This window comes from Cavia porcellus, unplaced genomic scaffold, assembly GCF_034190915.1.
Source record: "Cavia porcellus strain 051 isolate PalLab524CR breed Dunkin Hartley unplaced genomic scaffold, mCavPor4.1 scaffold_19, whole genome shotgun sequence".
Lineage (NCBI taxonomy): Eukaryota > Metazoa > Chordata > Mammalia > Rodentia > Caviidae > Cavia > Cavia porcellus.
The window spans coordinates 15098619-15125360 of NW_026947502.1; the positions used below are offsets into that span (position 1 = coordinate 15098619).

A 26742-nucleotide genomic window follows, 5' to 3' on the forward strand; every position below is an offset into this window, starting at 1 on the left:
ACAAGGGAATTAGAAGCGGTTTTTCTTTAAGAGCATGAAGTATAAAAGTGCTGTGTTTACTTTCTTTAGCAGTTTTTGTACATTACTCAGCTTCAGCATCCTACAAATAATTCTTTACCTCCACACCTGAGAAGGGTAACGTGGTCTTGTGGTAAGAACATGAACTTTAGAATGCTTGGCAGATCTGCACTAGCTCCGTGAGTTAACTTGATGTAAAGAGGGATAATAATAGTACCTGCCTCATACTTGGGAGACTAAAGCAGAAGAATTGCCGAAAGTTTGAGGCCAGCCTGGACAGCGTATTGAGTTCACAGAAAATCAGAGCTACATAGTGAGACCTTGTCTCCCAAAATAATATCACTAATGATAATAGTACCTGTCTCATAAAGGTGTAGGAATTGAGTGACTACTACACAAAACAACCAGAAATGGTTAGTTGTAGCTATTATTTCAAAATTAAATGAGGATAGACCATAAAATTCTTCACTGAAACTTGTAAAATCAAATTTATAGAGAATCTACAGTTCTTAGAAGCTTGGCAACCTCAGTTATATAGCTCATTCAGTTTATGAAGAAGGATTGAATTTTTAGCAAAAACATGGGGACAGGAAAATTTGGTTCTTTTGCATGTATCTAAGTACTAGCTGTGAGTGTATACTTTATATGAAGTACTGTACATTCGCTTTATTTATGTTTCTTCATAGGTAATTGTAATCCTGGCCATTTCTGAGTGGCACAGTGAAATATCCAGCAATTACTATCATAGTACCTATTTTTTTTAATTCTATCAGTTTTGTCTTTGTGTATTTGGTGACTCCTGTTTGGTACCTATACACTTCCAACTTATATTTTCCTGACTTGTTGACTCTTTTAACTTCATGAAATGTTTCTTTTGGCTCCAGTAACATATCTTATTGAGAAACCTATTTGGTTGATAGTACTTTAGACAGCAACTAAAGTTACTGTTTCCACAAAATGTCTTTTTCTCTCTTTTTATTTAGTTTTTTTGTTTTTCAGTCTAAAATATTTGTCTTACAACATATGGTTAGATTTTTTTTTTTTTTTTAGTTTTAAAGATAATAAAATCCAACAAAATAAAATTAAAAAGCCAGTCAAATCAAAGCAGCAAAACTGTACAGAACTTCAAAGCAGGGTACTAGGAAGACAGTAACAGTATAGTCTAAGTAGCTACCATAGTATATCTTGTTATCTTCACAATGGTTGTTCATTCCATCAGGTGTAGCAAAATCAAACCAAAACAAAACAGAATAAAACCAATCAAAACAGAACATTGAGTAAAGCAAAACAATCAGAACAAAACAAAGCTGAGAACAATATTGGATTTCGAAGACAAGGTAGAAGGAAATCCCCCATATTTGCTATATTGCATACTGTCACCCTCCGTATAGGTGTTCACACCACTGACCCCAGGTCTGCAAAATCAGCTAAACAATACAAGCATTTAATTGGGGTTTTTGTTTGTTTCTTTGTTTGTTGTGGTTCTGGAGATCAAATTCAGAACCTCACACTTGCCAGGCAGGCTCTTATGCTGCTGAGCTAAACCCCTATCCTTCAGTTGTTTTTTGTACCTTAGTTGCTATCAGCTCAGCGTGTCCTTCAAACCAGCCAGTTGCTTGGAGAGGGGAGGGTTGTTCCCAGCCCACGCACTGGTAGGCTCACAGAAGGCCTTATTTGACTTCTCTTCCTGGGCCCCACATGGCTTGAACTGCCTGGAAGGCTTTTTGGTAGTCTCCTCCCAGTTCCAGCATGGCCATTTCTCGGGAACTAGATTGTATTTCTTAAGTATGGTCTGATCAGCTCTGCTCTTTGAGGTGTTTAGTATATTCATGTGTTTATTGATGTGATTAGGTTTACTTCAGCCATTTTGTCTTTTACTACTGTCATTTTTTTGTGTGTTTTGTTTTTTGTTTTTTTGAGAAGGGTCTCACTCTGCAGTTCAGGCTGGCCTTGAATTCACTATGTAGGCCAGGGTGTTCTTGAACTCTCAGCAGTTCTCCTGGTTCAGCCTGCTGAGTGCTGGAATAACAGCCATGCGTCACCCCCACCTGGCTGTCCTACCTTCTTTGTGACTGTTTCTCTTTTAGTACCATCATTTATGTTAGATGAATGTGCATGTCATTTTAATACTTTCAGACTTTATTAAGTGTTAACCTCTTTTTTTTTTTTTTAAACTATACTGGAGATCAAACCTAAGGCCTCAGGTCTATTAGGCAAGTGGTCTTCCACTAAGCTGCAACCCTAATCCTGTTTTTGCTTCTTAGCTATTTTCTTAGTGGCTGCTTTAGGCTTTATAATACTCATCTTATGACAGTGAACTTTAGTTTAATGCTTCACACCAATAAAATATAGAAACTTAACTATAGCTTCATTTCCTTCATGTGACTTAGACTATACTGTTACATACATTACATCAGTATGTGTTGTAAACCCTACTCTTATAGTGTCATAATTACTTTTCTACATATTGTTTATAATCTTTTGTCTTTTAAAGAGATTGAGGGAAGAAAGAGTCGAACCATTTCTGGTGCTCTTCGTTACTTTCTCTAGCCTGAGTTACCATCTAGTGTCATTTCCTTTCTGCACAGAGGGCATTACAGTATTTAGTTACATCTTGTAAGCCAAGTTATGAACAGAAAATTCCCTCAGTCTGTTTAGCTGTGAATATGTTTATTTTGCCTTCATTTCAAGGTATAGTTGTGCTAAAATACAGTTTTTGGTTGACCAGGTTTTTCTTTCACCATTTTGAATGTCATAACATTGCCATCTGTCTTCTATTGTTTCTGAATTAGAAATTAATAGGTTTATTGTTCTCTTATACCATTTTTCTCTTGCCTTTTTTTTTCTTTTTTGCCTTCAGATTTTATTTTTCAGCAGTAAGGCTCTAATGTTTCAAGATGTAGATCTCTGTCTACTTGGAGTTTAGTAAGCTTCTTGGATCTTTAAAGTTTTTCATCAGAATTTTGAAACTCTACACTTGTGTTTCTTCAAATTTTGGGGGATCCTGCCTTGTCCTGTAACTTGTGTCAGAAATTGTGATGTCTCATCATTTTTCTTCAGTGGTTTTTTTTTTTTGTTTGTTTTGTTTTGTTTTTCTTTCTGTCTTTGGTTAGACAGTTTCTGGTACTCTGACTTTATTTACATATTGTTCCCTGTACAGATTCAGATCTGCTGTTGAGATCTTCGTGAATTTGTCATTTCCATTAGTGAACTTTGTCAACCCTTTTTTCTTTTTTCTTATGAAATAATTTGTCACTCTGGAGATGCCCAGTGATAGAGTGGTGCGTAGCATTCCAAGAGCCCTGGGTTCAGTCCCCAGCACCACAAAACAACAGCAAAAAGTTATAATTTGTTTCTTTGTCTTGGTTCTCTTTTTTAAACTACCATCATGCTCGTTCAGTCTTTAAACAGTTTTCTGTAATTCTTTGAACTTTTTTTTTATAGCTGCGTTCACATTTTTATATCTGAAGGTATCTGAAGATAGTGAGACAGCTTTTGGTTTAGTTTGGCATGGTGTGGTATGGTGTGGTGTGGTTGGTTGGTTGTTAGTTTGGTGGTACTGGGGATTCATCTTAGCGCCCTGAGCTTCATTCCTGTCACCACTATTGCAGGAAAATTCCCAAGCCAAACCAAACCAAAAGGAAGACTCTTTGCACCAAAGAGATAAGAAGGCAGCATTGGATCTTCTCACCAGTGGACTGTTGCGGGGTAATTCCTCAAACGCAAGAGCACTGAATTTAGGAAGAGTTTAGTGTATATAGGATGTAGAAGTGGGAGGTACAAAGCAAGTGACAAAATGTTGCGTAATTGGTTGCATGCCTTGAGTCATATATTGGCAGGCAGGCTAGTCTTGAACAGATTTGTTGAAATAAAGGAATTGTTTATCATAATATAGAAACACTGCTGGTACAGGAGAGAGGCCCTTAAGAGTAAGCATAGTTGAAGATATTTACCATAATATAGAAATGTTCTGGGGAGCGGCCCTGGAATTAGCCCAGGGTGCCCTAAGATATAGACATTACTCAGACTCAGTGCTCATCAGAGGTGTACAGCTGGGCGTCAGACGCTCTCAGAGTCAATCGAGTTCAGCAGAAACAACAGAACAGAAACTTGATCAGAGACCTCTAACTGATCATGACACGTATGTTTTCTATTTTATAAATGTGCTCTTACATCATAGTTGTGCCGCAGCACTAGTACCACCTCCCACTGTATTTTGAGAAACAGTCTCACTGAATTGCCCAGTCTGGGATTCGAATTGGCTTCTCCTGCCGCAGCCTCTCAGAGTGTGGCGATCACATGTATGCACCATGTTTAGTGTTTGTGGGGGGTTTGGTGCTAGGGGTTGTATCCATGGTCTCTCCTGTGCTGAGCCATGTAGTCTACCACTGAACCACACCTCCAACTCCTAAGGGACAGCTTTTATTGACCTTTGTTATCAATTGTGTGTTACTGATTGTTGCGTTCTTCTTTTTGCATGTTTTGTTATTTTTGGTTGACATTAAACATTTTAGGTAATACACTGCCTCTGAAAGGACTTTATTCTGCTTACCGCCAATCATTTGTGGTGTTCTTCTCTTATTATTTAGTAATTTACCTGGACTAGAGCTGCAGTTTGTTTCCCCTGTGTTATGTAGCCCCACTGATGGCTTTGGTCACTAGAGTTTTGTTTTTCTTATTGTTATTGTTAATACTGCCTTTTTCTGAGTTAATACAGTTTCTGTGTAGCTTGTACTTAACCAGTAAATGGTCAGAGATTGCGAACACTTCAGCCAAAAGCCTTCCTCCCACTGTCTGTAGATGTGTATAGAATCAGACACTCATTCAAGGCTGGACAGTTTTCAGGTCTGCCCTGATCTCCAGTCAGCCAGGAATATTTGGAGACTCAGTCAGGTACCTCTTTGACTGCCTATCCCTGCCTTGTCCAGTGCTTCAACGCTTGCTTCGTCCAGCACTGCAACCTCAGGCAGTTGGCATTCTCCATCCTCTTGCCACTTGAATCACTACTTCTGGCCAACAGTACCGTTGAGGATCAGTTAGTCTTCCTTCGCTTTTAATCAAGTCAGCCTCCTCCAGGCTGCTTTGCTGTCAGAATTACTGTGCCAAGTTGTCTTATGAGGGAGGGCTGAGACTGGACCCTGGCAGCCACACCACCGTTTCCATGGTTCCTTCTTGCACATTATTAGTTGTCATAAGTAGGTATCATTCTAAGACTTGGTTAGTTTTCAGGGGACTGAAATGGTTGGTTTTATAATTTTGCCAGCTTCATAATTACTTTTAGGAAAGTTTTGATGACTTCCTCACTTTGGCCATATTATAAGTTTTCAACTGTGTAAATATTTTATACATTCAAAATAAATCAGAAAAGATGAGAAGAATACCAAACCTTAAAACCAATTACAAGCCGGGCATGGTGGCACACTCCTATAATCCCAGCATTCAAGAGGCTGAGCTGAGGCAGGAGAATCATTTTGAGTTTGAGACCAGCCTGGGCTACAAAGTGAGTTCACGGCCAGCCCAAACTGTTTAGTAAGATCCTGTCTCAAAAGGACCAAAAAAAAAAAAAAAAAAAAAAAAAATTAATGTATCTGTTACAAATTACATAGAAAAAGTAAAGCTACTAAAAGCTACTAACTTTGGTGGATCCAATATATACCCTTTTGATTGTGTACCCCTACAGTCAAAAAAACTGCCACCGAATCTTGAACTACTTGGTTGGCTCATTGTTGGTAGTGATACTTGAATAGTAATCTTGAAACTTGTTTATTAAAGGACAGAGCAAATTACTAAATATACAGCCTCCAGTTTACTGAACAAGAACTTTCTGGATCTTGAGTTTGTCATCTGTAGAAAGACCTCCGTTATCACCTCTCCAGACTGACTTGAAAACACAAGTTAACTAACACACATGACAGCAAATTATAAGCAGTAACATGCTTATTGGTGTAGCACTTTTAACACCAAACTGAAAAGGTTGCAAGTTTTTTTTTTTTTTTTTTTTTTAAGAACAAAGGTTTTTATCTCTTTCTTCTTCTGTGTTTCTCTTTTTCTCTTTGAAATAAAGTGGATTTGGGGGGAAAAGGTTGCAGTTTTAACTGCTGAAATAAACTCCAGTCAGGGCCTTGCCTATCTGGAGGTTGCCGTGGCAGTTCTCATGGTGACTTACAGTGTCACTGTTCTCCCTGAGTTTTCAGCAAGGAGAGAAGTACTAAGGAAAGGGCTTTGTCAAGTGGCTTCGGTTTCCATTTCTACGGAAATATAATTCAAGAGCAGATGTTTCCCTGTGAGGCCCCTCTGTAGGACGTTGAAAGGCACTGTGGAGGTGTAAGAGAGCTCCTGACCACATTAGAATACCACCTAGAAAGATTTATAAATGAAAGTGCTGCAGAACGCCAGCACTGCCAGCAAGTGTGTTTGTGAGGGCTGCTGGCACTTGGCACGCAACGACCTATACACTGTAAAGCCTGTCCTTGAATATCAGAAACATTACCCAGTGCGTGTGCTGGCCTTTGGAGGAAGTGCCTCAGGGAGCAGAATAAACCCCACCCAGTCTTTGTACTCAGCAAGTCAGTCTCTTGGCACAGCAAGGAGATAGTTCAGCTTTCTCCTCAAAAGTGTTATTTTTAGCTGTTTCCAAGGAAATGTTCAACATGATATTGATAATTGCATTGAGCGTCAATTGTGGAGAGGGAAGCCACAGCGCTTTTCCAGCATGTACTGCTTACTGGGTGGTGGAGTTGTGATTCAGCGGCCAAAACATTAAGACACCTTCCTCAGAAGAACTGATCTGAGAATGATCTCTTTGGTGAGGCAGTGTTCAGGTCTCTTAACTCGGAATAAATAGTGGGCTTTTTTCAGGTTAGCTCTTATTAGAAAGTGCTTTGTGGGGCCTATGGCTCTTATCTTTGCCTATCAGAAATTTAATGTTATAAATTTACCAAAAAATAAGTGAGCTTCTCTGAAGGTTCTAGCAGGGCAGTTTCTCAGTACCCTTGATGGAAGGACAGTCCTCTTCTGTGTGTCTGAGCACGTAGCTCAGGGAGAACACACATGGAGCAGTCAGGAAGGAGAGGTGACAGCTGCTTAGCCAGCCAGAGCCTCTAACTCAGCCCTGGTGATCGGTAGGGTAACAGATACTCAGTCACATCAGCCTGACATCCAGGAGTGGTCTCTTCAAACATGCTCGCACGCAATTTGAACGAGCCTGCCTGATCTGGCAGTCTGAGTGACTCATCCGAGCTCAGAACATTCCGGATGAGTTGGCTCATAAGAGCAGATTATAGAACAGAAAAGAATTTGAGATTAGGGTGAAAGCGGAAAAAATTTGAAGTTCAGGAAGCACTGACATTAAGCTCTACTGACTTGATGAAATACTCTTCTCTGAAGACTTTCTGTTTTAAAATAACTGTTAGCGGGGCTGGGGATTTAGCTCAGTGACATAAGTGCCTGTCTGGCAAGTGTAAGGTCTTGAGTTCAATCCCTGGTACCAAAAAAAAAAAAAAAAAAACAAAAAGCAAAATAACTGTTAGCTGCATTTCTCATGAGATTTTCGTAGCTCTTCAGTGTGCATTCCCTCTTCCCATTTGGAGAAAGTCTTGCATAGTGATCTTAGTGTCAGCAACCCAGGTCCCTCAGTGCATTCCCTAACACCAAGCTGTGTGACCTATGAGTGGCTTATTGGATGCTGCTGACCAAGATCTTGTGTCTGCATCAAGTGAAGCAGAACAAAGGAAAGTTAGGGTTTATTTGCTGTCATTGCCGCCCTGTCATGACGAGATTCTTTCACCAGAAGAACGTGTGCTATCTGTGTCTCGACAGCTCTTGACAAAGCTGCCTTGGTTACTGCCTTCTTCTAATCCTGTTTTTCAGGCTTCCATTATGTGTGAACCTGCAAATAGCTTTCCAGTAAATCTGCTCCTAACATTTTTTTGCGTAAGATACTTTTGCTTACGTTCAAAACCCCTGACCAACGAAATAGAGAACATTATAGTCCAGCCACCTCTCTTACGGAACTCCAAGATAAAAAGGATTATAAATTGTATTTCCTAACAGTACTACTACCATTTTATTTTTTCTGTATTCCTTTGGTTGTTTTTTGTTATTGTTGTTGTTTTGGTGGGTTTTTTTGGTCTTTTTGAGACAGGGTCTCGCTATGCAGTTCCGGCTGGTCTTAGGCTCACTTTGTAGCCCAAGCTGGTCTTGAACTTGTGAATGATTCTCCTGCCTCGGCCTCCCAAGTGCTGGGATTACAGGAGTGAGCTACCATGCCCAGCTTTGTATTCCTTTAAATAGTCCTTCCTCAGCTATATCTTAAAATTATTATTGTATGTCTTGCATAGTAGGTACCACAATATTTAATAGATTGTTTATATGTACCTTTCAGTTTGTTTAATAAGGTTAAATCAAGTGCTTTGTTTTATATAGAGTATAATAACAAGACTTTTGGGGAAGCACTCTGGTCTCATCAATAGATTAACAGGTCTTCTTCCAAGAAACAGTATTTTTACTTTGGTTCCTGATCTTGAGAGTTGTTTAAACTCTAGGTCTCTCTTGTTCAATGAAATAATCTGGTAACTATATTTCTTCCCTTTGAACTTTTAATTAAATCGGAAGCTTCAGGAGTGAAAGGAGATTTTTGGAGCTTATTTGTTTTTGTTGTTGTTCATTTTTTTTAAACACAAGAATAAAAATGATACAGAATTTCAGGACAAAATAGTAGGAAATTAACAGTGGTTAATATATTGCATAATCTTACCTTGAAAGTAGTGGTTCAGGTTGTAAGACATAGGCATGCAAAAGTGATCAAACAATGAAAGCACAAGCCATTCTTTTTGATGAACAGATTAGTAGTATAGTTATCTATCTTGTGTGTAATGTTTTTCCTTCTTTCTTTTCTGCTTATCTGGTTTTAAAACTTCTGTCCAAAGGTGGGCCGCAGGCCTGTAGACACTTCTGCCAGTTTTGTTGTCATGATGCTCCTGGAAGAAAGCACGCACAGATGCCTCTGTACTTGATGTGTGCGGCCACCTGTGTGATACCTTCCTTTTTTTTTTTTTTTTTTTTTGTACTGGAGATTGAACTCTTAAGACAGGGTCTCACTGGATAGTTCAGGCTGCCTCAGCCCCCCAAGTGCTGGGATTTCAGGCATTTGCCACCACACTGGCTCATTTGTGTGAATTTCTGAGTTGTTAGAGGACACTAAGAAAAGAGACATACTTATCTCAGTTTCCTCAAATTTCCTTGTGCCAGCCTGTTAATAGCATACTGCACTGACCTTGCATTTTATGGTTTTTTAGGTGGATTTTTTTTTTTTTTTTTTTTTTGTACCAGGGATTGAACTCATGACCTCATGCTTACCAAGCAAGCGCTTGAGCCACTGAGCTAAATCCCTGGCATGCACTGACCCTGTAAATGTAGCTCGTCCTACAAGTGCACCTTCCCACCCTACCTTTATTCATGACACAAACCACACTTGTCACTATGTATTAAATTACTTACTTTGCAGAAACATAATGTACTCATTGAGGCCTTATTCACAAATCACTGTATTGGAATCTTTATATACGTTATCACAACCCATTAACTATTAAGACAAAACTATTAGCCGGGTGTGGTGGTTCACACCTGTGATCCCAGCACTTGGGAGGCTGAGGCAGGAGGATCATTGCGAGTTCGAGACCAGCCTGGGCTACAAAGTGAGCTCAAGGCCAGCCTGATCTGCATAGAGAGACCTTATCTCAAAAAGACAAAAAAAAAAGGCAAAACTATTAAACATTGATTTTCAAAATGAAACTAAGGCTAAGGATGATTCTGAAACTTGGAACCAATAAATAGTAGAGCCAGAATTTTCCTTTATAGTGCTATGCAAACCAGGGGGAATGTTGCATTTCACTTTAAAGTAGATAATAACAGAAGCTGGGTGCTTCTATTATAGGTGCATGCCTATAATTCCAGCACTTGGGAGGCTGAAACCAGAGGATCGTTGAGAGTTCAAGACCAGCCTGGGCTACAAAGTGAGTTCAAGGCCAGCTCAAACTACAGAGTGAGACCCTGTCTCAAAAATAATAATAATTGAAACTGGAATTGCCATTCCATGTAAAAGATAGAAACAGGAAGCAAAAGACATGCTAAAAAGCATCTAGTTTTTTATTTTAAACATCAAGAATGCAATGAGTGATTAGCTAGATGGTCATGTGTTTTCTCTATCACAGATTTAGTTAAAATTGACCCAGTTCTCCAAATTAACTTACTGCCTATGGTAAGTGACTTGTAAAATATATATATATATATATTTTTTTTTTTTTTTTTTTTTTTTTTTTTTTTTGTACCGAATACCGAACTCACAACCTTGCCCTTGCAAGGCAGGCTTTTCTACCACTGTCTTTTGTATGTAAAAAAAATTTTAACTCTTTGTTCACTAAAATATTGTGAAAAATTGCAGTGGTGTCTGAGCACTAGCTGTTAGTTGGTTCTGGGAGGCACCATGGGTACCAAAATCAACAAGTACCAAAGAAATTATTTTGATTGGAAAGGGTAGTGAGTAGTTAGGTAGTAAATAAACACTGACAAGTTCTAACTTATGTGTCAAATGCCAAAGGATGAGGATTAGGACAAGTTTTTGTATCAAGACATATTGAGCCTGACATGGTGGCGCATGCTGGTAATCCCAGCAATCAGGAAACTGAGGCAGGAGGATCCATGCAAGTTTGAGGCCAGCCTGGACTACATAGTGAATCCCTGTCTCAAAAAGACAAAGAAAAACAAAATCAAGTACCAAATTTGATGAGTTTCAAAGCAGTCAAGTGCTAAGGGATAAAGCACATAATACTCTGATCTCTTTCAGAAAAGAAGAGAAGAGAGCACTAGACTAAAGGAAGAAGGAAATGCACAGTTTAAGAAAGGAGGTAAGATAAATTTTAACATTGTCTGGTTGTCTTGATTCACCATATCATTTTAGAGTCTATGAAAACATAGCAGAGAATATTTGGAAATAGCTAGCAAACTTGAGCTCTTCCCAATACACTGTTGCCTTCATACCTGAAATTTGGGTTTTTTTTTTTTTTAACCAGTTCCAAATCATTCTCAATTGACATTAATTAGTTATCATATGTCTCTTTGGCACAAGCATAGTTGTTTTGTTTTTTCCTTTATCGCTCCACCAATCAGGTGAAACTTCGGCTGCTGCTCTGGAAAACACTGACCTCACTGTATTGCTGTAAACGGGTCCCACTCCTCAAGTGCTCTAAAACAGGCCCAGCCACTCCAGCCTAGGAATGTACTTGTTTTTTCTTTGGCTGTGTTAAAGCTGTTAGCTTTTAGTTGTTAAAACCAAACATTTGAGGAGGGCCAATATTATAAAGAGTTTAATTAGCTCACAATTTAGGAGTCTACAAATGCAAAGGACATAGTGGTTCCTCTGGTGAGTGTCTGTCTTGGTTACTTTTCTCTTGTTGCTGGGACAAAATAACTGACACCCAAAGTTAGAGAAGGAAAGGTTTATTTAGCTCATAGTTTGTGGAGGGTTCAGTCCGTAATCAGCTGGCCCCAAGGCAAACAGGTACACAGCAGAGGGCAGTAATTCATAGTGGCAGAAAACAGTGCATGCAACCAGAGCAGAAGGGGAAGAGCCCAGAGAGAGGACTCTTTCTGCTCCTTATATTGTATGTAGGCCACACCCATAATCCCAGCATTGAGCCGTGAATTATTCACAAACTTTGAAGCCTGCCCCCGTGACTGCATGCAGCTTTAGGGGGCTATCTAGACACAAACTGTAACAGTGTCCCATAGCAAACGGAATGACTATTGCAAGAGGAACCGATTACATCTCAAAATGGGAAACCAAAGAGACTAGAACTCCAGCTTTTATAACAACCTGCTGTCCTTAGGACTCAACCCAGGAGATCCATGTTCCATTCTAGACAGCATCTCCAGTGACCTTAGGGCCTCCCACCAGGCCCTGAATCTTAGAGGTTCCACTTCCAAATGTCCTGTATTGAAGACCTAAGCTCCTGATGATGATACTTCTGAGGAAAAGACTACATTCCCCACTCTTAAGTTAATATGCCTTAAGTAGAGGAATGTTTTTCATGTCCTGCATTTCCTGCATTTATTTAGGAATCAGTTGGGTTTTGTTCCAGTAATTTGGAAAAACTACTGATCTTTCTAACAGCTTTCTGTCAGATCTCAAAGTACATGTGCTTTAAAAATTCTAGGAGTGTTAACATTTTCTTCTATTTTTAGGTTTAAATTTTTTCTCTTGTATCCTGATTTGGCAATCATTTTTTTTTTTTTCTAGTAGAACTAATGATGTGTTTGGGGGGTTTTTGAGACAAGGGTCTGTGTAGTTCTGAATGGCCTTGAATTCACTATGTAGTTGAGGCTGGCTTTGAATTCATGGTAATCCTCCTACCTCAGCTTCCCAATCCTCCTACTTCAGCCTCTCGAGTGCTGAAATTACAGGTGTGTGCCACCATGTCCGGCAATATTTCTAATAGAACTAATGGTGGGTTGTTGTTGTGTTGTTGTTGTTAGTACCAGGAATTGAATTCAGGACCTCACATTTCCCTGGTGCTATGCCACTGAGCTATATTCCTGGACCATAGCTAATGGGTCTCATGGTTATGAATATTAAATGTTTCAAATACAAGGGAGTAAATAGACAGTATTTTCCTAGTATCCTGACTGCAGTTGTGTGTATAATGAATATATAAATTACCTTGTATTTTCTCTTTTAAGATCTTTAAGTGTGTTTTTACGTATTTCAGCTCCACAATGGATCTCTGCAAACGTTGCATAGATACAGTTTTAGTCAGATTGACTCATGAAAGCATAATAGTTTCAATGAAAATACGTATGTAGGGTTTCCCCCCACTCTGGTGGTGGGTGTTAAACACAAGGTCTTGCACATACCAAACCAATGGTTTACCACTGAGCCGCCCCCTGGCCGTGGATTACTTTGTTTTATTCTGAGTTATGGATCTCACACTTCAACTTCTATCATCTTCAGTTCCTTAGCCCCTCTCAAAATGCCTTTCTTAACTACTAACCCAAGTAAAAGCTGAGTGTCTAGGGCAGTGGTGGCGACTCCTGTGGCAGGTGTGCTGCAGCTGTTGTTGGTTGTCACTGAGCTCTCAAAGGCTCTCCATCTGCTGAAGGGCAGCTGCAACCCCATGTATTGTGTGCTCCTCACTGCCACGCCGTTCAGCCTTTGTTTCTCAGATGCCCTGGGGAATAGCATGAAGAACACTGTCTCGGTGACAAGAGATGAGGAGGAAAGAATCGAAACCCTCGTCCTGAGCATGGAAAGCTGTGCGTCCTGACAGTCTGTGGAACTCAGTAGTATCAGAAATAAAACGCTGACTGCTTGTTCTTTACCTTGTCATCCCAGATTACACAGAAGCTGAGAGCTCCTACAGTCAGGCCCTTCAGATGTGCCCGGCATGCTTCCAGAAAGACAGATCCATTCTGTTTTCTAATAGAGCCGCTGCAAGGATGAAACAGGTGTGTGTCTTTGACCTTTTCTTTTTACAAAGCACATGATCGTGCAGTGTTGCCTAGTATAGTTCTCTCCAAAACCAACACAGGGGCTTAAAGTTTCTGTTTTTCTTCTCCTATATGTGTACTTCCCTGATGCAAAGGATGCAAGGAGAATAGAAGAATATTCTGGACTACTGTTGACCTTCCTCTGTAAAGTGATTGAGTGAATACTTGCATGGAAGGAAGGATGGCAAGTTTCCACTGAACTAGGGCAGGTTAATGAAGCACGGAGCCAAGTAGTGCAGGTCTAAGAATAGCAACAGCTGCTTATTTTAGACTTCTGGAATTCTAGATGAAGACTTAAAGGCACAGAGAAATACTAGTTAAAACTCTAGACTTAAAGCGAGGTGTTGTTGTTACCCTAGCACTCGGGAAGGGGAGGCAGGAGGATCACTGCAAGTTGACCACCAGCCTGGGCTACAAAGTGAATTCAAGGCCAGCCTGAACTGCACAGCAAGACCCTGTCTCAAAAAGACAAAAATAAACAAAACTCTCTAGACTTAAACATGTCTTCCTAAGACTGCTTTTTATTTGTGAAAATGGGAACACGCTGTGAAATATCTAGCAATTAGAATGAAAATCTCTCTTAAATGCAAAGTACAGGGCTGGGAATTTAGCTCAGTGATGCAGTGCCTGCCTGGCAAACATGAAGTGCTGAGTTCAGTTCCTGGTACCCATCAGTCCTGATAATCCTGATGGCTTGGGAGCCTGGGCAGGAGGATTCAGATTAGAGGCCGGCCTGGCAACTAATGACTGACAGGGGACTGACCCTGTCTCAAAATGCAAAGTAGATGTCAAAGAATGGTTCAGATGCTCTCTGCATTTCCAAAAGATTCAGAACTGCTATGGAGGGTGAGTGTAGAGTAGGTATGAGTACAAATACATTTATTTTATACAGGGGCACTGACAGTAAAATTCGTCGCCATTGAGTCTAGTTTTCTTAGTCAATTAGTTTGGCTGTATTTAAATAAAAAGATTTTTTTTTTTTTTAAAAGAAAATATGGCCATTGGGCTGGGGATTTAGCTCATTGGCATAAGCGCTTGCCTTGCAAGCGTGTGGTCGTGAGTTCGATCCTCTGTACCAATTAAAAAAAATATATGGCCATTGTTTAGCTACTGCTTTCTGCCTCTAGAATAGCTACCTAATCTGTAGTTATGTAGCTAACATACATTTAAGCAATAACATAGCTGGCTCGAGCAAGGTGGAAGTTGATTTTGTTGGTTGGTTGGTTGGTTGGTTGGTCGTGTGGTTTAGATCAGGTGTTTACCATCACTTTCTTGATAGTGCCTGAATTCTCCAGTGCCTCTGCTCAACCCAATTTGGGTGACCACGTTTTTTTGTTAGAAGGACCCTGTGGTGGGGAGGAAAATGTGTGCTTGAATACTTGGGCACACAAAAAGGGTTTTGTTTGTAACTAGAACTTACATGATTGGATTTGGTCTCCAAGGTAAATTGTTTTTGGAGTGTTTGATGTGGCAAGAGACAAAAAATAATTTTACAGAATTTACAGACCAACATTTTGTGTTAGGAAAAATAATACAATTATTTTAAGTCTATTTTAAATTGTATTTAAGGGGCTGGGGATTTAGCTCAGCGGCATAAGCACCTGCCTTGCAAGCAGGAGTCATGAGTTCGATCCCTGGTACCGATAAAAAACGAAAAAGACAAAAAAAATAAAAAATAAATTGTATTTAGCCACGTGTGGTGGGAGTGGTGCATACTTATAATCCTGATGGCTTGGAAACCTGGGCAGGAGGATTCAGATTAGAGGCTGGCCTGGCAACTAATGGGACCGACCCTGTCTCGAAATTTTTAAAAAGGGATGGGGATGTGACTCAGCAGTTGAGCCCATTCACAAGGGCTTTGGTTCAATTCTCAGCCCTGCAAAAAAAAAAAAAAAAAAAATTGTCTTTTTTAAAATATCAAAACATACAGGCTGGGTGTGGGATTACAGATGCACGCCTGCAATCTTGGCACTCTGGGAGGGTGAGCCAGAAGGATTGCCTTGAGTTCTAGACCAGCCTGAACTGCATAGCAAGACCCTGTCTCACTAAACAAAGAAAGTTTTAAAAAGCTACTAATGTAGTCTACCAGTGATCAGAATTTACATTTAACAGTTTTTATACATAGCAAATAAATTCTAATCATTTTGCATCTGCTTCTCCCTCTAGCCACATTGTCAGCCTGGACATTGATGCTGTAGTTTGTGAACCAGGGTGCTTTCATTGGCAGAGGAAAAGGTCCATTTGACTCGTGGAGCTTTGGGATTCTCTATTCTACAACAGGCTAAGTTAGTGATACTTCTAGGCTTAGCCCATCATTCTAGACTAGTTTTTCTGATATCTGGGGGCGGGGACTCAGTATGCACTCCAGGTTGGCCTTGAGTTTTTGATCCTCTTGCCGCCTCCTCATGAGCTTAGTGTGCACCTGCATGCCTGGCACCGAGCTTTTGAGTCAGGAAAATGTATGGTGTTATAGTCTTTTGTGTGCAAACTTCAAAGAGCATTGCTCTGTTACTATTTTCTATACAAAGATAGTCTTGTTAGTGTGTTTTTGGTTTTTAAGTTGCACTTTTGATACTTTAAGATCTTAACAGACTGGAAAGTTTCCAGGATTAGTACACTGATGCAGCTGAATGAGCGTATTTTGTATTTTCCAAGAAATGCTAGGTAAACTACTTAAGAATTACAGTTTCAGAAAGATAGGTTCACAAGTTCAGCATCACTGACTGAATATAACTAGCCAAACTTCGTATTTTCTATATAAGGAGGGAAATAGCAAACCTGAGTTAGAGCAGAGTTGCTGCTCTGGTCTGGTGAGCTACAGAAGAGCAGGCAAATCCCCAAAAGAACAGAGTATTTAAAATCAGAAAAGGAGGCCAAACGCTGTGTTGCATATCTGTAATCCCAGCTAACTCTAGAGTCTTAAGGCAGGAGGATCACAAGTTTAAGCCCAGCCTCTTCAATTTAGAGAATTTTAAAAGGGCCGAGGATGTGTGTAGCTCAGTGCAAAGTCCCTGGATTTATTCCAAAGTACTTTTTTTTTTTGGTGAGCGGGGTCTGGCTGTGTCATGCAGACTGGTCTTGAACTCAGTTATGTAGCCCAGGCCTTGAATGCACAGTGACCCTCCAGCCTAAGTGCTGGGATTACACATGTGCACCACCATGCCCAGCTAAAGTACTGTGTTTATTATGTACCTTGCCTTATACAGATTTTTCTGGCATCATATAGTATGTACTTTTTTTTTTTTTTTTTTGGTACTGAGGATCGAACTCATGACCTTGCACTTGCCAGACAGGCACTTAGGCTACAGAGCTAAATCCCTGGCCCCTATTATGTACATTTTTATCTGGATTGATGTAGACATATGCATATATGTGTGTGTGTGTGTGTGTGTGTGTGTGTGTGTGCATATCTATATAAATTTGGTGAATTGTCAGTATTTTTGTCTCATCAGTGGATAAGTTCATGTTCGTAATCGAGATTACATGAAAAGCTATACTGTCTGTCTGTAGGAAGACTGTCTACTCTGTATGCTTTCTGGAAGATCCATGTTATATGTGATATAACAGCTAGTCAAAGAGGAGGGTAATTAATCGATTTCTTCATATGTCAGTTGCTCTGTTTATTGATCACAAAGTTTTCTCAGTGTCCACATTCTACCATAACAGGCCTTAAAAATGTACTAGGTTAGTTAGAACAATCTTCAAGGAAAAGAAGCTACTAGAATATTTGTTTCCAGGAGGCTTTTAGGTCCATTATTAATTTTGGATTTTATGCATATTTTCATGAGATTTCTTTGGAAAGCACTGTCTATCTCCATGAACAATTATTAATGACCATGTCAGTGGGCCTTTGAGCCACTAAGATAGAACTAGCGTAATATGTATTAATGTCTGTGTTTCCTTTTAGGACAAGAAGGAGGCAGCCATCAATGACTGCAGCAAAGGTACAAGCTCCTTTTTCTTGGTACCGATGGCATTCATAAGCAGTACTTCAGCTCCCCAGACACAGGGTTTTTCCACAGGGATGCACTAGAACTTGTGTATGCTTCCTCTGGGCCTTTATAGTTCAGCATTTTCAGATGACTGATAGTAATTGTCTCAGAGTAAGCGTACTTTTGAATGGGTAGTTCAGCCAGTTTCTCTTGTGGTAATAAATATGCAAAGAACAATTGAAAGCTATCTCTTTCTTTCTTTCTTTCTTTGCTATGTCTATTCCCTTTAATAAAGGATTACTTAGGGAAGTTTGAGTACATAAAATGTACTAATTTTAAATATGTTTTTAATATGTATCAGTTTATAATAGTAAAACTACCACCCATGTCAAGATACTAAACAATAACCTTAAACATGAATGGCATGGTCTCTTACAGGTGAAATATTTTGCAGTTTCTTTGCTTCTGCCTAAAACAAATGTTGCTCTCCATTTCTATAAGCTAAAGAGTTTCTATGACCCTTTTAACCATTGTATTATACATCAGAAAATAATTTTTTTTACTCAATTTGGATTTTATTAGTTGGGACTTAACCAGTTTATTAGCATAATTCACCTCTATCTTTCTGTCAGTATGTTTTGTGCTAATTTAATGCCTCCTTAATATTTTTCTTTTGTTGCTTTTTATTTATTTATTTTTTTTTTTACCTTTTTTCAGTTCCAGACACTTGGAATGCATATGTACTATTTTTGTCTGCAACTCAAGGACGAATGACTTATGATCTACCATCTGTGGCACTAATTCCTCATTTCCCAGTTTAGTAGATTAAACACAGCCACCCCTCTTCAACCATAGTTTGGAAGTTTTCTTCTTACAATATCACTGTTTACTTTATGAACTTGCTAGTTTTTTTAAGAGATAAAACTGTACCATTTTCCAGTTTAGCCATGTTAACATTTAGAATGTCTTTACTGTTCTTGTCCTATCCACAGTGATAAAGCACTTTTAACACACTTCTGGTTTAACACACATCGTTAGCCAGGTGGGGTGGTGCACCCCTGTAATCCCAGCACTTGGAAGGCTAGGCAGGGGCCAGCCTGGCTACACAGGAAGACATTGTCTCAAACAAACCAAAAACAGGCTGGTCCGAAGGTAGTGAGTTATCTCAACTGATTGTTCAGTCAGTACAGATTGAACTCCTTGTTCTACTCTTTCCCCCCTTCTCGCTACTGCACTTGACTAGTCTTTTTTTTTTTTTTTTAAGCCAGTCAAATTTAGCAGTGGGGGACTTGACTAGTCTTTTTAAAAAAAAACAAAAAAATAGTAACTTGCATCTTTATTGCATGAGAAAAGTAGTATTTACTTGTCTAATACATTGAATATTTCGCATGTATTTTGACAGTTTAAAATTATATAAACTGGCTGGGGATAGTAGCACATGTCTATAGTCCCAGCACTCAGAAAGCTGAGGCAGGATGATCTCTGCAAATTTGAGGCTAGCCTGGGCTATGTAGTGAGTTCAATCCCAGCCTGAACTATAGCAAGACTTGGTCTCAATTAAAAAAAAAAAAAAAAGAAAGAAAGAAAGAAAACTATATAAACTGAAAATATAGATGTATTTTACAAACCAATTTTTTCATTTAGTTTTATAATCCTACATGTAGCAATTTTAGACTTAGTGCTTCTAGGCTGAGTGCCTGTAATTGCAGCACTCAGACGCTGAAGCAGAAGGATTGCTATGAGTTTGAAGCCAGCCTGGACTACAAAGTGAGCTCAAGGCCAGCCTGAACTGTAAAAGAAAAGTGTTTCTTAACTAGTTTTAATGATTGTCATCAAATCTTTCGTGTAATTGTGTCCTTATTCATTAGTTATTTCAAATTTTTCCATTAACTATAGTAAAATCATTGAGCAGATTCTTCAGAGAAAATTCTTGTTCAATATACTTCCTTTGTGCATTTCGTCTTTTTGAGACAGGGTCTCGCTCTGCACTTTTGGGAAGTCTCACTCTCACTTTGTAGCCCCGGCTAGTCTCGGACTTGCAGTGATCTTCCTGCTTCAGCCTCCCACGTGCTGATGTTGCAGGCATGCGCCACTACACTCAGCCAATATACTTTCTTAACTGCATGGAATCTGACAATGTCTTCCAGCTGCCTTCATGTAGAAATAATAACTTAGCAGAGTATACACTTCTTGGTTCAGAATTATTTTTCCTTACAGTTCTATAGATACTGTTCCACTATCTTATGGCATTTAGAACTATGAGAGAAGCCAGGGATGTATCTCAGCATCACAGCGCCTGTCTAGCAAGCAGGTCCTGAGTTTGATCGAAAGAAAAAATTCAGAATTGTGAGAGAAAAATCTGGAATCAGTCTGACTTCTGCCTAGATAACCTACTGTCTCTGTCTGGATACTTGCAAGCCTTTTTCTTTATCCTTGAAATTTTAAAAAGTCACCAAGACACGTCCAGGTGTTGCTTTCTTTTCATTAATATTTCCTTGTTGTTGGGTGTTGTTTTTGTTTCTTTGATTGTTTTGTGTTTTTGTTTTGTTTTGTTTTGTTTTGTCTTTTTGAGGCAAGGTTTTAATCTGTAGCTCAGACTAGCCTTGAAGTCACTCGAACTAGTGGCCATCTTCCTGCTTCAGCCTCCTGAGTGCTGGGATTGCAGGCATGCACAACCATGCCTGGCTTTTCCATTACATTTTAGAGGCATCCTGTGTGCGTTCTCCATTTGCAGGCCTACTTGTTTGTTCATTTGTTTTGAGAGGGGGTGCAGTTCAGGCTGGCCTTGAACTCATGGTGTGTCCCAGGTTGGCCTCCAACTCGGATGATCCTCCTGCCTCCGTCTCCTGAGTGCTTGGATTACAGGCATGGGCCACCACACTTGGCTGCTGGCCATTCTTTCTTATTCTCCTTTGCCAACTTCTCTTATCAACGTCAACATTTTGGAAGCCCCTGGATCTTAGTCTCAGTGGGATCCCTGCAGTAGCCCCCCCCTCTGGCCACAGTGCTTTCACTCCCTGCAGCCAAAGCTGTCCTTTAAGTGTGCAAACCAGGAGCCAGGGATGTAGCTCAGTGACATAGCGCCTGCCTTGCAAAAACAAGGTCCTGAGTTTGACTCTGAGTGCCATAATGAATGAACGATTGAGTGAATGTGCAAACCCCATTATGGCTCACACTCACTTGGAAGCCATCGTGCTTCAGGTCCAGCTCCTGCTCCCATCCCCTGACCCGGAAGGCCTCCGTGGCCTGGTCCTTCCCTGTGCCTTCAGCCTCACCTCCCTGCTGTTCTTGTGCTGGTAACTGGCCACGGTCTTTCTACTGTCAGAGCACCTGCCCGACCCACTGTGGGGCCCGCTGACTGGCCTCCACTGTGCTCCTGCTGTGAGCACCCCTGCAGAGGTCACCGCTCCACTGTGTGCACACCGCCTTGTCTCTCCTCGTGGCACTCTGAAATTGTTTCCCTGGGTGGCTGCCTGCTCTCACTGTATTAGAACAGTGGGAAGCTTCATTAGGACAGGGACTTTGTGCTATTTACCACCATCCTCCTGACATACTAATTAGATGCATAGATGAGCTACTAACCAGTGTTTGCTGACAACATGACTGAATGAAAATTAAGAGCTTATTATATCAAGAGACAAAACTATTTTAGAACCAGGACATTCCTGTCTAATAGGAAAAGAAATGGCTCAGAAGGCAGCAGGAGAAATAGAGTGTACATGAATCAGAAACCCAGCAAAGGTAGCCGGGCCATGTGCCTGTAATCCCAGCACTTGGGAGGCTGAGGCAGGAGGACCACTGTGAGTTCAAAGCCAGCCTGGGCTACGTAGTGAGACCCTGTCTGAGATCAATGAGAAAAACCCACCAAAAGATTATAAGGGCAGTAGTTGCTAGGTAGAGGAAAAAGGTCCTGAAGTGTCTTGTGAAGGGACAGTGAGCATTCAGCTAGAAATGTGACCTTGGGAGTTAAGTCCTGGGGAAAAAGAGAGTGGTAGGACTCAGCTGCCAGTCCCCCTTCAGCTCCCCTTCACATCCTGCCTCACTCCTGCACTGTGCACCTCACCCCTGTGTCAGGCCTGCTCGGAATGGGGTGGAGGACGAGGAAACGAAGAGTGGGACTAGGATACAGTCCCGAGTTCGGCAAACTAAAGCCGAGAGCCAAGTCCATGGCCACCTGTTTCCATACCACCCACAGGCAGAGGACGCCTGGACTAGAAATCAAATCAAAAGAAAGATCATATTTCACAGTACATGAAAATCAACTTGAAACCCAAGCCGCAGTGTCCAGAAGCAAAGGTGCATTGAAACACAGGGGCACCGCAGGTCTGCATAGGGTCTGCACTTGTGGGCATGCTACAGGCATTGCTGGGCAGTGCAGCAGAGGCTGGCTGTGGCCCACAGGTCTCAAAATCTTTACTGTTTTCCTCTGCACAGAAAAAAAGTCTGCCAACCACAAGCACAGACTTTGACCCTTGGGAGATGGTCGGTGAGTGAATTTGATACTACCAAAGATTCCTGGGTCTCTTCTTTCTGTGAAATCATCATTTCTTCTCTTTTTGCAGCAATTCAGTTAAACCCCAGCTACATCAGGGCGATCCTGAGGAGAGCAGAGTTGTACGAGAAGACAGACAAACTAGATGAAGCTCTGGAAGACTATAAAGCGATACTAGAAAAGGATCCATCAGTGCATCAAGCAAGAGAAGCTTGTATGGTAAGACCTATATATTTTTATAAGTGGTTTTCCTTCTACTCTGATACTCGGTGAATCTTAAGTAATCCACTGGGGCATAACTAAGGTCCATGTTTAAGCGTAGCAAACGGTATGGGAGCTCGGGCTTTGAAGTGGTGGCTGCAAACGCACCATGACCGTGTGCCATGTAGCAGCCATTCTGAAAGTGGCGAGTGTAACCCTGAAATCTCCATGGCTCAGGGGAACTCTATATACTGTAGTTACTCCAGTTGGGCCAGAGTGATTCTCGGTGTTCCAGGCGATACAGCTCTGGTCTGTCTCAGGTTCTCATCCGGTTACCATCCTCCATCCCATGGAAGACTTATGCCCTGCACATTTCCAGCTGAGTACAGCCTGAGCCAACCTTACCTTTCTTTAAGTGCCTGCTATTCTTGGCCTTGGCAGTACCAATCTTTTTGCTTCGAAACCTCGTATTTCTATCTCAGGTGCAAATTAAATATCTACGTAAATAAAATATATGTGGACATGGAGTAGTGAGAGAAGGCTGATTTTGATAGCTTAAGCTATAAAAGCAATTTAAAACTAATTTTCATCTTTATCAGACTTGTTAACATCTCTCTGAATGGTAGGAAGATTTAATTTACAAAATGAGGCAAAAGAATAAAGCTCTTAAAATCTGGTCTAAATTATTGGTAGCCGTTTTTCTTATCAGATTTTAAGCTTTCTGAGAAAAGCAGGCTTAGGAGATCACTGAGATACACCCCCAGTCCTTTTGCTTGTTTTTGAGATAGGGTCTCACTGACTCACTAGCATGCCCAGATTGGCTCAGACTTGGGATCTTCCTGCTTCAGCCCCAAGTGCTGGATTACAGGTGTGTGCCATCATGCCAGGCTTTCAAGAAATGTTGTTTATATTTAATTTACCAAATTTTCCTTGAGGTCCTCCTTTATGGTAGGCATTCTGCTAAGAACTGACACTATTAACAGTACACCAGATAAACCTCTTCTGTGTAGCTTACCCACAAACATACAGTACAGTGATGCCTCGGTTCACAGGCTTAATTCTTTCCATAATTCTGGTTGCAAATGGAATCAGATTTCCCTTAAAGTCAACATTGAGCCTAACCATTCAATTTGATTTGGTTCTCGACGAGTTTGGTTTGAGACTGGAATGGTGGAAAGAATCAGATTCATGAGTTTGTGGTGCCACTGAATTTATTTATTTTTTCATGTCTTTTCGAGACAGGCTCTCGCTAGGCAGTTCAGGCTGGCCTTGAGCTCACTTTGTAGCCCAGGCTGATCTCGAACTTCAGCTGTCCTCCTGCCTCCTCCTCCCATGTGCTGGGATTATAGGTGTGCACCTCTGTATTTATATCTCCAAACTGATCTCTGTGCATTGAGTTTTAAATGTTTCCAAAATTCAAAATAAAGGCAAAGAATTTTTCATCAATCCTTGTTTCTGGCTTTTCCCTCAGAGATTACCTAAGCAAATCGAAGAACGTAATGAAAGGCTGAAAGAAGAGATGTTGGGTAAGTTCTCCTTTCTTTCTCTTGACTGTACACTGGCAGGAAACAAGGGTGGAGGTACTTTGATTTACTAGAAGAAAGCACAGCAGTTCCCGTAGTTTTGAGACCCGTCGTTTGCAGTGGGGCGGAGGCAGTAACCATTCTTTTCGCCATTTTACTCTATAAGAGTAGTGTGACTTAGAGAGGGCGTCAGCTTTTTCAGAAACCATGTTTCCATTGTCTTTCTTGGAAGTTTTTCTTACTTTTCAGGCATGCAAAAATAATTCAGCTGTCAAGCTAGAATACCACCACACTCTTCCAACGATTCCATTAAAAAAGTTACGTGTCTTCACTGAGTAACCCTTAAATTATGAGGATGTGATCATTAGAACCAGTAACATCAGGGAGCTTTTGTTTCAAAGATGGCACTGAAGTCCCCCTGAGTGTTTGAGAAGCTGTCAGAGGCAGGAAATGGGGGTAAATAATAAGGAGGTGGGATATAAAGGGGATTGGGAGAAATGGATTCATTTGACCAGATACTTAGTTTCCGTATTTATTCACCAAAGCATTGCATAGCTGGAATCAGAAATCCTCTCATGGACAGGCTGTTTGATTAAGAGGAGTGAGGTTCCTGGACGGGGACCTAACATTCTGTTTAAGCTGCCTGGCATTTTCCTGCGTATGGTTGGTTGGTTGGTTTTGAGATAAGGTCTCATTATGTAGCCCAGGCTGACCTTAAACTCACAGTGGTCCTCCTGCCTCAGCCTTCTGAGTGCCGGGATTGCGGGCTTGCACCATCACGCCTGGCCAGTCCTGTTCATGCCTTGTTTTGCTGTTTTTGAGTCCTGTCTCCCTCCCTTCCTTGCTCTCGCTTCTCATGCCGCCCTGCCTGGCATTCTTCCCTGCACACTGTATGGTGGGCAAGATTTCGCACCTCCCTCCTACGCTTCCTTACAGTTGCTGCGTTTGTTCTCCGGTGAGGAAATGTCAATACTTTTTTCAGTGCCCCGTTTGTTTCGCTCTTGCTACTTTGACAGTTCTTGGTAAGGATTATGTCAGCCTCTGCGTTCATCCCAGAGCTAAAAAAAGAAAGAACTTGGATTGGGAATTTTATCTTCTTTGTGCTTTGTGCTCTCTTGTTTTGCCTTTTGCTCAGAGGAAAGTGAGAGTTCGCTGTGTGGCATCAGGGTTAGGGTTCCCTTGTATGCAGTTTGGTTCTTCTGCGTGGAGGAGAAGGTCCCACAGGTGCTGTGTCATTGTACTGAAACTGCGGTGCTCTTAAGGAGACACAACAAACAGCATCCCTAATTATCCTCAAGGTGAACTGCAGTGGGTGCCTCCGAAGAAAAGTCATGCAGAATGAGCCATTGGGTTGCTGTGGCAGTGTTGCTTGGAGGCAGAGAAATTACCGTGGATCAGAAGTGGGTCCGAGAGAGCACTGGTCTCCAGTGCTAATCCGTCTTGTCCGAGCATAGCTGGGGATGGGATCCTGACAATGAGGGCCTCGCTGACACCTGCACCTGAGCAAAGGTGCCAGGCTTGCTGTAAGTGAGAGCAAGCAAACCCGGCCATGACTGTCCAGCCAGGGAAGACATAGTGTTTGGCGGTGGACACAGGGTGTAGCAGATAGGCTGTTGTGCCAGATGGTCTTATTTGGGGTGGAAGGAATCTGCTTCAGTCTCTGAGTCAGAGGCAGGAGCATTCAGGAGTGGCTGGGTAGCCTGACGAACGTGATCTGCACTGAAGATTGCTGCCCACTTGCTGCTGTTGTCACAAAAAGCAAAAGGCGAATTGTCCAGACAGTGTTGTTCAGCTGTGTTCCTTTACGTTCCCTTGGCCATGGTGGTGTCAGGCTGCTTCCTCCAGCATTGTTAGAATGTTTGTTCACTGAATAAATAGTCTTTTCCCTAATGCTGGCCTATTTTTTGTTTTTCTTTCTGGTGCTGGGAATTGAACTCAGGGCCTGGCACTTGCCAGGCAGGTGCCGTGTTGCTGAGCTACATCCCTGGCCCTGCTATGCTAATTTGTATGACTGCCAGAACCACCCTGGACCCCCCCCTTTCTGATCCATTCTTCACACTGCCACAGATTATTCACTGTGAAAACTCAGTTCTCAAGGCCTCATTGGCCTCCTGTGGTGTGAGAGCCATAGGCCACCAGGCCTGGTGTGGTGGAGCCACAGGTGTGCCCACCTTGCTACCTGTCTGTCCTGTTGAACACGCTCCCTGTCCATTGGTGCCTGGTTCAAATTAAATTCTTTCAGAGATCGCACAAGATCCCTGTTCTCTGCCCACCCCACGCCAGCCAGCTCGCAGAATGTTTAATATCTGTGCTCCGTAGGAACTTGCTTGTGCACCTGTGTTCCTGAAAGGCCTCTTGATATCAAAGGCGGATGTCTGACTGCAGAGGGCTGCTTCTCCTGTCACAGTCGGGCAGGAGCACCAGATCAGCTGGTGGCCTCTTGCTTCTGTTCACCCTGTATTCATCTGAGTTTTTGCTTTTACTTTGCAGGTAAACTAAAAGATCTTGGGAACTTGGTTCTCCGACCTTTTGGCCTCTCCACAGAAAATTTCCAGATCAAGCAAGATTCTTCTACTGGCTCCTACTCCATCAATTTTGTTCAAAATCCAAACAATAATAGATAACCAGTTTTAAAAGAAAGTGTGTACTGCTTGCTGTTCGCAGGGGGCCAGGCCCTGCCAGTGTTTAACTGTCAAGAGCATCTTACCTGACAGAACAGCCACCCATTAGAGCCCAGTGCCACCTCTCTGCTCCTTCCTCGTGAGGGTGCCGTTTTGCTTCCAGCGCCAGGCACCACATCTGCTTTCCATTTCACGGAGCTATTGCAGCTGTTGTGCCTGCCCATCCAGGCTGGCCTGAGCCCACAGCCACCAGCCCGGCAGAGGTCTCTCCCAAGGAGCGGGCGAGGCAGCAGGGTCACCAGAAGCTTGCTGCCTCCCTGCTGAAGGCTGGCCTCGACACTCACTTCAAGCCTGCGTGTCGGCTCGCTGGCGCCCCCACTTTCCCCAGTAATAAAGCTTCTGTGACCATTTGG

The 26742-nt window shown here is 41.6% G+C and overlaps 1 protein-coding gene across 3 annotated transcripts in view; it reads left to right on the forward strand.

Annotated features, from left to right (window-relative positions):
* Nucleotides 1–26742, forward strand: part of Ttc1 (tetratricopeptide repeat domain 1) — a 36816-nt gene extending 10074 nt beyond the window's left edge. For all 3 annotated transcript variants that reach the window (XM_005005151.4, XM_003473325.5, XM_013156199.3), the window contains exons 3-8: nucleotides 10862–10922; nucleotides 13406–13518; nucleotides 17468–17504; nucleotides 22055–22203; nucleotides 23657–23711; nucleotides 26199–26742. In XM_005005151.4, coding sequence (XP_005005208.1) covers nucleotides 10862–10922; nucleotides 13406–13518; nucleotides 17468–17504; nucleotides 22055–22203; nucleotides 23657–23711; nucleotides 26199–26332 — 549 coding nt within the window. In that variant the 3' untranslated portion in view covers nucleotides 26333–26742. The remainder of the gene's footprint in view (nucleotides 1–10861; nucleotides 10923–13405; nucleotides 13519–17467; nucleotides 17505–22054; nucleotides 22204–23656; nucleotides 23712–26198) is intronic.